This window comes from Bubalus kerabau, chromosome 7, assembly GCF_029407905.1.
Source record: "Bubalus kerabau isolate K-KA32 ecotype Philippines breed swamp buffalo chromosome 7, PCC_UOA_SB_1v2, whole genome shotgun sequence".
NCBI classification, from domain to species: Eukaryota; Metazoa; Chordata; class Mammalia; order Artiodactyla; family Bovidae; genus Bubalus; species Bubalus kerabau.
Genome location: NC_073630.1, coordinates 7,029,040 through 7,039,180, shown reverse-complemented (window position 1 = coordinate 7,039,180; position 10,141 = coordinate 7,029,040). Strand labels below are relative to the sequence as shown.

The 10,141-nt window shown below is 39.0% G+C and overlaps 2 protein-coding genes across 3 annotated transcripts in view; both read right to left on the bottom strand.

Moving 5' to 3' along the window:
• Positions 1-212: 212 nt before the first annotated feature.
• On the bottom strand, positions 213-6,204 carry CCNA2 (cyclin A2). The gene is made up of 8 exons (XM_055587582.1): positions 5,854-6,204; positions 4,824-5,067; positions 3,233-3,345; positions 2,827-3,050; positions 1,987-2,194; positions 1,454-1,567; positions 851-984; positions 213-536 (listed from the first exon to the last, which is right to left on the bottom strand). Exons 1-8 carry the CDS (start codon positions 6,058-6,060, stop codon positions 488-490), a joined length of 1,293 nt encoding a protein of 430 aa, XP_055443557.1. The 5' UTR covers positions 6,061-6,204; the 3' UTR covers positions 213-487.
• Positions 6,205-7,462: 1,258 nt separating this feature from the next.
• BBS7 (Bardet-Biedl syndrome 7) overlaps positions 7,463-10,141 on the bottom strand; it is a 38,922-nt gene continuing 36,243 nt past the window's right edge. Inside the window, exons 19-20 of one of the 2 annotated variants that reach the window (XM_055587577.1) lie at positions 8,502-8,647; positions 7,463-7,951 (exon numbers count right to left, since the gene is read on the bottom strand). In XM_055587577.1, the coding sequence (XP_055443552.1) occupies positions 8,514-8,647 (134 nt within the window). In that variant the 3' untranslated portion in view covers positions 7,463-7,951; positions 8,502-8,513. Of the gene's footprint in view, positions 8,648-10,141 lie in introns of both variants that reach the window. The other variant, XM_055587576.1, reaches the window with a different exon arrangement.

The following is a 10,141-nucleotide window of genomic DNA, read 5'->3' as shown; positions in this document are numbered from 1 at the left end:
GCTGACGAATGAAGAAGTGTTTTCATAGTGTGTTCACAGGCCTGACAGAGTCTCAGATTATTCCCAAGTCACAGCTGGCCCAGTTCCTTAAGGAAGTGAATGTCAGCACCTGTGTGTCGGAAGGAGAAGCCTTCCCAGTCCTGATGAATTTTTCTGAGTGAAATCCTGAAGTCAAACTTTTACTTCAAATTAAATTTGACTTACAAACCAGATTTTCCAAATCAATTTATTAATTATTATCCTGACAGCTGACATCATTAATACTTTAACAGAAACCACTTAAAATTAGCCAAATATCTAAGATAGTTACATTTACAAAAGATATACAAATTAAAACCATTTAAAAAGTAATAGATACCATAATTTGTACTGGACCATAAGCTTCTGTATTCAGAAATGATTGTAAAATTAAAACCTAAGATAAAATCTGTACACCATATACTTTGAGTGATTTACATCTTAGAAAACAAAGGCAGTCTTTTCACTGTTACACATTTAGTGTCTCTGGTGGGTTGAGGAGAGAAACACCATGATACCTGTAAGTAGGAAAAAAAAATCCATTTTTAGTAAGCATTCATTGGGTGAAGCAGATCATGGAATTATACACATACCAGGAACTTACAAATTTCTGCCTACTTGATTTAATATTTGCAAAACCAGTCTGGTCCCCCAAACATGTACTCATGCCCTGTTCCTCTCCCCTCTTCTCCCTCAAATATAGGACAGAAAGCTCAAAACACATGGCTGCTAAGAGAGCAGTTGCTTAAATAATAAAATATTAAGGAACTCTGAACTGTAGGACAGCCTGGAAAAGCAAACTTGGGTAATATTTACTGCTGTTAATTCTTACTTTGAATTTTTGTACTTCTCTCTTATTGACTGTTGTGCGTGCTGTGGTGCTCTGAGGTAGGTCTGGTGAAGGTCCAGGAGACAAGGCTTTAGAGTTTCCAGAGTATATCCAGTCTTCTGTACTAATGATTCAGGCTGCAGGAGGGAGGAGAAAACCACTGGACTTTGTTTTTGTAACAGACACTAAACACAAGTTAGTAGTTGGCATGAAGCTTGAGTTTTGTTAAACTTCAGTATTTAACACCTCCAGTGGTGGACAGGGAAGCCTGGCATGCTACAGGCCACAGGGTCACAAGGAGTCAGACACGACTGAGCAACTAAACTGAACATTTTCCAGTTTTCTTAAGCTCCTTTTTGCCGACTTCAATTTTTACGATTTTCCCTGCCAGTGGCAGGCCTTGTCGCCCAAATTCTTTAAGCACATCTTTCAAATCCAAGTATTAACTAAGCTTTCTAAGACAGGACGCTTTAAACAAAGTAGATGGTTGAACAGCTCTTCCAGTTCAGTACATTTAGACAACTATCAATTGTCTAGGACAGTTACTTATCTGGCACAGGCATTTAAAATCACAAAATAGACGTGTGAAGATGTTGTAATACATACCCAGCTTTGTCCTGTGACTGTGTAGAGTGCTAAATGAAAGGCCGCTGCAGCGATAACTGACGGCAAATACTTTAGATATGGGTCAGCATCTATCAAACTTAACTCTCCCAAAAACTGGAATGAAAAAGTAAATAACTTTATGATCATAAGAGCTCTGGAATTCAAACCTCAAATCCTCCCTTTCTGACCTAATTTTTTCCTGTCTTTTAAGACTGGCTGTATAGCAACCATATAAAAATTTGCAGTCACATCTTTAAATATATCCACTACTGCATTGTTTTGCTTCATTTTCATCCTGTATTTTTCCTCTAGCCTTTAGAACAACCCTTCTGGCTACCACTTATTTTCCATTCTCATGTCCCCAATGCTTTCCCAGTTTACATTATCCTTTGCGAGTGATGGGCTTGCTCTCGTGCTGCAGCACTCATCTGTCCTAGAATACTAGATTCCTTGGCCAAGACTGTATAATGAAACTAGAGCTTGCCCCATTTGTGACCTCAGAATCTTCATTCAACAGAATGAAAAGAACTTACCATTGCTAAACTTTCAACTTTGCAGTTTGCAGGCTGCTGATGCAGAAAGTACTGGGTAAGAAACTGATTTATTGTTGGTGCAGCTAAGTCAAAAGCCAGGACTTTCAAGACTAGGTGTTCCATCCTTAGAACTTGTTTCTTGGTATAAGTGTCATCTGTAATGTATACAAACTCTGCTACTTCTGGCGGGTATATTTCTTCAAACTTTCTACAATGAAAGAAGTAATTAGTCCTTCTAAAAGAAAAGCAAGCTTGTTTATCCCAACTTGAAATCCCTTAAGCAGAATCAATGGAATGAATCTGGAACCAGTTGCTTGTTTCCACTGATACTTGACCATTTTTAGCTGAAACTGGATAAATGCTAATTAAAAGCCCCATATATATATGTCTTCCACTGAAGACATCTCATTCCAAGGAAATGAGAGACTGACTTCCCAAGATGGGAGCAAGGTCATCAAATAATTAAAAATGTAGGAAATTTCCTTAGAAATGGTTTATATTTTAGTTTTCATATCTTAATGGGGAAAAGGTAAGCTTTTGCTTATTTAACAGAAGGTACTTTTCTGTGGAAGGAACCATACTTTGTTTGTAACCTAGTCCTAGTGTATTAAAATCTTGCCAGTCTGTAGGTTCGAGTGCCCTGAAAGACCTATTTAGGCAAATGAATGTCCTAAATTTATAGTTTCATCTACACTATCACCCCTAAAGTAGTTGTGAGTCCTGGTTTGTGTTATATGTTAAAACATCACACTTGCCAAATATATGTATTTTAAATCACAATTCTAACCTACACAGAAAAATACTAATCACTTTTAACCCAATGAACCAAGTTGGACTTACGAGGCTAAAAGCATAGCAGCAGTGCCCACAAGTTGAAGTTTTCCTCTCAACACAGACATGGATGAAAGAAACCTATCAATGTAGTTCACAGCCAAATGCAGGGTCTCGTTCTGCAGTTTATATTCTTCTCCTACTTCAACTAACCAGTCCACAAGGATAGCCCTCATACTGTTAGTAATGTCTGGCTGTTTCTTCATGTAACCCACTTTAGGCTTACATTTAACCTGTTGAGTGTTAAAATTGCAGTTAGAAATTCTATCATTAACAGATACTAGCTACATGCTAGAAACTTATTTATGATTACAGTAATTAACTGGCAGTTAAAAAATTTAAAAACATCATCTTAATTTCATTTCCCCACAGTAAACAAACAGCAGTGTAAAGAGTAAATTCAGGGAGCAGTTACCTCCATTTCCCTAAGGTACGTGTGAATGTCCTCATGGTAGTCTGGTACTTCATTAACACTCACTGGCTTTTCATCTTCCAATACAACTGACATTTCCATAGTATGTGGAGACTCTGGGACAAATCAAAAGTACAGTTAAGTTCACTTAGTTTTTGACTTAAGAGCTAAAAATGATTGTCCTTGTAAGGAGTCCCATTCTACCAATGAGCTTATTTCATCCGACTAAAAGAGCTTTTTATAACAAAATACATAGAAGATTTAACTCTCATTTTAGTACCTCTGTCTACTTAGTTTTGGAATGATTTTAATTAAAATATCATTAGACCATTAACAGGAAAATGAATTTGAGGAGCAGGTTATTAAGTTAAACCATCATTCACCTCACATGATAGGAAGACAGTGGTTCTGTTAGAACAAGGTTAAAATCCAAACTCTTGAGATAATATCTAGGATTTGTCATAAGAGAGTTTGCAGACCCCAAAGTCTAACATTTGCAAAGCATAATCCAGGCAACAATTAGAAGCAGGGCTAACAAGTGTGCTAAAGAGGAAATCAGATTTGTCATGGGCAGTTCAAACATATTAACAGTGCAATCAATGGGTGATTGGTAAATTCATCTTTGGAGGCAATGAATGTCATCCATTATTATTTCAGCTCAAAGTTTACTTTGAGGTTAAAATTTGCTGTGAATTTTAAATAATACACAAATTACTGTATTTCCAAAGTACTTCTCTGCTATACCTCTCATTTATAACTAAAACTGATACTGAATTCAGTGAGCTGTCCAGTGAACCCATAGCCTGACGGTAAAGCAGCACAAACTGCAGACAGAGCTGTCCATAGCAGTTACTCTGACTCACAGGAAGACAGCTGTCTTTCTGATATCAGACAATCACTCAGGTTTTACAGAAACAAATTTTAGAGCTGGACGGGATGTTGGCTATCTCAATATTTAAAGCTGCATCCTCAGATGGCATTCTCTGAAATGGTATGAACAAAGTTAGTCTTAACTGAAATATATTCTCCCAACCAAGCAAATATTTCAAGGGTCAGTTAAGTCTTTTTTTTTTTTTTGCTAAGTTGCTTCAGTCGTGTTCGACTCTGTGAGACCCCATAGATGGCAGCCTACGAGGCTCCCCATCCCTGGGATTCTCCAGGCAAGAACACTGGAGTGGGTTGCCATTTCCTTCTCCAATGCATGAAAGTGAAAAGTGAAAGTGAAGTCGCTCAGTTGTGTCTGACTCTTCGCGACCCCATGGACTGCAGCCTACCAGACTCCTCCATCCATGGGATTTTCCAGGCAAGAGTACTGGAGTGGGGTGCTATTGCCTTCTCTGAATTAAGTCTTTGGGATCTAATGAAATTGATGTGACTAGCAGTGTACCAGAAGGAGCATGGGATTGGAATCTTTTTGGAGGTCACCAGGTCACGGATTAGCTGTGAGGCCTGAGGTAAGTCACACCCTTTCTAAACTTGTTATATTATGCCTAACTCATAATGTAGTAAGGCTCAGGTAAAAATGTCTTAGAAGGAAAATATTAATCCAACCTATTTAATAATTATATTTATTCAAGTTTTCTTTAAAACTTACCAAAACTACCATCCATTGGGTAATCAAGAGGTGCCAGTGGCTTTCTTGGTCCTGGTAAAGTAACAGCTGAATTAAAGGCCAAGACATCTTCACTTTCTGATTTTTTAGATTCAGTTGGCCTCTTTTGAATCTCTTCTTCTGCTTCATCCACATGAATGGTAAATGCAGGCTGTTTATTGTTTGCTTTCCAGGGAGGAACAGGGACATATTCATCATTTATAGGAAGATCCTTAAGAGGTGCAACCTACAATGAAATAATTAACTGCTTTGAGCCTATTAAGTAGAATTTTACTTTCATCCCCTTATACTGCTGAGTATAGTCCCAAATCCTCTATCAGGAAAATTAAAACTTTTGGGGGCAAAGTTCAGGCAAGGAAATTTGAGTAGCTGGAGAAAGAAGAGATGCTTCAATTTGTCATAGGCATTCCTGTGACACCAAAGATTTCAGAGTCACACCAAATGGAATTATGCAAAACTAGGCCAGAGATGGCTGGAGTGGCAGGCCGAAAGATGCCAAATTTAACAGAGATGGCAAAAAACAAAAGTGGTTTTCCTTTTTCACCCCAGGGTGGAGCAACAGAGCAAATTCAGTAAGATGGCGGAATTGACCAAAAGCAAAGTATTTTTTATACTTTTGCCCAAAGTAGAGGTAGTTTCTTTACCCATACGGGGAAGACGAATAAGGTCGGAATAGTGCCTGGGGTTTAAAGCAGAAAGGCGCGGAGGCGGGCAAATATCATACTCAACGTTGTGGGGCTTGGTTTGATTCCATTATCTATGGAAAAATACTCCCAATGGAAAGCTGAGAGGCAGCATGAACGCATAGCGCTGTCAGGGACAGTATGGGAGAGTAACTAATGGGAGTAATGTGGCGTCCTACACTCTAGAAACCCAGGGATCAAGGGACTCCAGATCCTGGCCTCCCGCGAAAAGCCCAGGGAATGCTTTCTCGCCATTCTCCTCTGCCGGCTAAACCCGTGCAAAACCCCGGCTCGGCCCTCCCTCCTGAGGATATCGTTCATTGCTTTACCCGTCGCGTCTTAGGCCTCTGGGGAGCTGGACCCCGCGAGTTCCCGGCCCTCAGTACCGCCAGCCCAGCCCGGGTTCGGGGCTGCTGGGCGGGCGCCGCCTTCTCGGGGTTGACGTTCTCCTGGTCCTCCTGGAACGCCGTCTGCTGCAATGTTACCGCCGAACCCGCCTCGCGGGCCGCAGGCCCGTGCGCGGAGCTGCCCAACATCACTGCTCCCGGCGGCGCGGCGGGATCAGCCCGGCGCCAAGCAGCGTGCACTGCGTCCCGCCGACCAGCCGAGGAACACTCCAGCCGTACCCGCCCGCCGCAGCCCGAGCCAGCCTGCCCGTCCGCTCGGGACCGTGTAGGACCGAGAAGACTGAGAAAGGCGGAGGCAGGAACTGCCGGGCGTGGAAGGACAAGGACGCCCCCGAAATGAAGCGAGCAGCCCGCCGGAGCGGCGGCTGTTCCCCCAGTTCAAGTATCCCGCGACTATTGAAATGGGCCAATGAAAGGTGCCGGTCCTTGTGACGTCACTAGGGGCGCCGCGGTCGCAGGCGAATGAAGGCGGCTGCGAAGGCACCCGAACAGGGGCGGAGCGGGACGAAGAAACAGCGAACGGCGGCAGAAGGAAGGACGCCTGCGCCGGGCGGGAAGGCGGGGCCTAGGCTTATGGTGGCTTTAAATACCGCCGCTAAGCGGTTCCTGTCTTAGGGTAGGGGCGGCCGCTAGTACAAAGTGAATTACACTTGAGCAATTATTAGTGGGCCGTACATAGAGCCTGACGGCTTAGTCCATGGGGTCGCAGAGTCAAACATCACTTAAAGATCACACCATCACCACCCGGCCTTTAGCCTTAGGACCTCCAGTTAGCTTGACTGAAGTTTCTCAAGGTCTAAAATCGGATCCGGCCATATTGGCCTGGTGGTCTTGTTCAAGTTACTCAGTGTTCTGATTCTGTTTTCCTATCGGTTAACTGGGATGATAATATCTACACGTCATAAGTTCTCATTAGTATTAACGTGCATTAATCATTTCACATGCTGCTTATGTAATTGATACTCAAGTGGATGACTAGTGTCCTCTTACCATTTTCATGCTTCTTCAGTCTTATCCTTTTTATTTTTCTTCATGAAGATGCAATTAAACTGCCACCTTGAATTACTGTTGATATACGTAACAAACTAATATACAAGAAATTCAACTAGACAGCCATTAACTTTTATCTCTTTTTTTCCCCCAAGGTATGGCAGCCAACAAAAAGCACGGAGTGAAATTCCAGTGACCTAGATATAATTGCGAAGGCAATGGCACCCCACTCCAGTACTCTTGCCTGGAAAATCCCATGGACGGAGGAGCCTGGTAGGCTGCAGTCCATGAGTTCGCTAGAGTCGAACACAACTGAGCGACTTCACTTTGAAGTGGCAACCCACTCAGTATTCTTGCCTGGAGAATCCCAGGGACGGGGGAGCCTGGTGGGCGGCCTCTATGGGGTCGCACAGAGTAGGACACGACTGAAGCGACTTAGCAGCAGCAGCAAATATAATTGTGTTCCATTTAGAAATGAAGGTTGTTTAAATATAGTAAAAACAATATGACCTTATTAAAATAAAACTGATAGAAATACGTGCCTTTAACAAATTTTCACATTTAATATACAACAAGGCTTGCACATAACTAATAAATATAATGGCATATAATTGAGGAGCATTGTTGTTTTCCAACAAATTAATAAGTGTGCCCTTCTTGAAAACACAAATAGTTTATTTTCTATTATAATCCTTATGCCACTTTAAATAGCACAATCTTAAGTATAATATTCACCTGAATAAGAATAAATATGAATTAAGATTGATGACTTCCATAGTCTTAAAGTTATATTTCCCTCCATATATGATAAAAAAGGAAATTAGTATTTATTAGTGCAGGAAAATCTAAGAAGCCATCACTATTTCTGTACTATTCATATGTAGTACAAAATCCCCCCAGTCTGTGCAAGGTCTGATTTCCCTGGCCACAATTTAAAGCAATGAGCCAACCCAAGTATTTAACAAACTGAGTAGGAGCCACAAAACATTACCAAGCAACAGCAAAATCAGTTGTAAATCAATCTCAATTCCTAGAAAAAAAATTTATAGGTTATATCACCTAGTTGACAACACACATAGTAACCAAAACATAATTGAGGCACCAGAACTTGGGTCCCACATTCATGAAATAACAGCATGTCCTCTTAAACACAATCTCACTGAGAATCAGTTTTCTTCTGTGATTTGACAAAATAATCAACATACTGTGAAGATCACTTGAGGTCACATATGTACATACATTTTGAAAACTGTAAAGCAGTTTATACATATGTGTTAGCTTGTTAAAAATTTAAATGTGTCTATTTTCTAAACAATATTTTTTGATTTGAAAGTTAAAACAGCCTCTTGAAAAAAAAATCATTAAAATCTGTTATAATATTCCATTTTTTTAAAAATAAAAATTTTCTTTACTTTAAAAAAATTACATTTGTCAAAAAAAAAACCGCTACAAAAAACAAGTCATACTTCATTTATATTTAGACAGTATTAAAAAGCACTTGAAATAAAAGTATGTACAGTTAGCTTGTAATTCTATTTTAACAATTTTTATTTAAATGGACAACTTCTTTGGAACTTTACCTTGTTTATATTTCATGCAGCATCAAAGAAAGCAATCAGTGCATTTTGGTCATAACTGTCCAGAATTTCCAGTAAAAGAGGCACTTTGGTTTTTACATTGGTGCCTTTAAACTTGAACTTATCTATGAAAAGATCGGTGATCATGCCTACAAAGAAAAAAGGATAATTTTCTGTCATTGATTAATTCTATTAACCACACATTATTTAATGAAAGTGATTGCTTGAGAATTTCTTAGCACCTGTAATTTCTATTGTTTAACATACACACCTAAAAGGATCGGTGCATTAAAAAATATTTATTTGGGGGGGGATTTTATGGCAAATTTCAAAATATAAATCACTTGGCTAATAACTCTCTTAACAACTGGTTACAAGCTATTAGTTCAGACAATCAACTGCTGGCCAGTTTTGAATTCCTATCAGTATATATAAAATTACAAGTGGTTTTCTTTATTTCCCCACCAGTTTGACCATTTTGACATAGTGTAGACAGATTTTGTTCCTTACAGCTTTATTTGAAGTAAAATTCTTAGGATTTGACTTGAAGACAAATATTTCTAGATTCAAAGATATGGACATATGTACAGTAGAAATAATTCAAGCTGTCAAAGCCTTTATCTAAAGCCTCTAAGTCGTGTTTCATAGTTTTTCATATTTTAGTAAGATAATAAAGGAATATACCATATGTATGGCATAATACTCATGGAAAGTAAGTGGCAGCATCTGACAACAAAACAACATTTCTGCAACAAAATGTATGAATATTCACACTAAGTGGAATTTAAAAAAACCTCATAGCAGTTTATGTGAGGTTCTGTTATTAATTCAGATCAAGTTAGATTTATTGCCAAATGATTTATCAAAAAAAGCTTTTGATTTCAAAGCTTTCTGGACTGCAAAATTGGTGATAAGAGATGGCAGTTCTGTACCACCCATCTTCTAGGTTATTATGAGGATAAAAGATCATGTGCTTGCCACATGGTAAATATTAAGATATCGGATATTATTGTTATAGCTTGTGAGCAAGTCTTTGGGCATAAAATAAAACCAATTGACTCCATAGAAGACTTGGCACAGTGCAAAAAGCATGCATCTTGGGGCAAGGAGGTCTTAATGAAGGCTTTGCTACTAGCTATTTATGTGGCAAATTCTTAAGTTCAGATTTCAGTTTTAAAAAATGTGAAAAACAGAGACAGCACCATCTATCTCGCAGCACTGTTGTAAGGATTAAATATCCCACCTGATTATAAAGATGTATAAATAAATAGGTATACTATGCATATTAGGTCTTCTGTAAAGATTGAAAAAAAAATTTCCTTAAGCTGTTCTTTCCTTCCTCTCTCTCTGCCTCCTCACATCTCCCTCTTGCTCTTGCTTTTTCAATATACTGTGAAACACTCAACTTCTTGCCACCAAAGCAAAATGAATTTTAGACTATAAATTGACACAACATATATATAACCCTTATTCAATTTTGCATAAAAATATTAAATGCTGTATTTTGATATTTCAAAATAGCAATGAAAACTGAAAATTATTTGTATGTAATATAGCCTAAATTATAATGTTTCATAAGGTATCATACCAGGTTTCTTCATATATATAAATTAATTGCATTACATTTACTTCATTTGTTAATG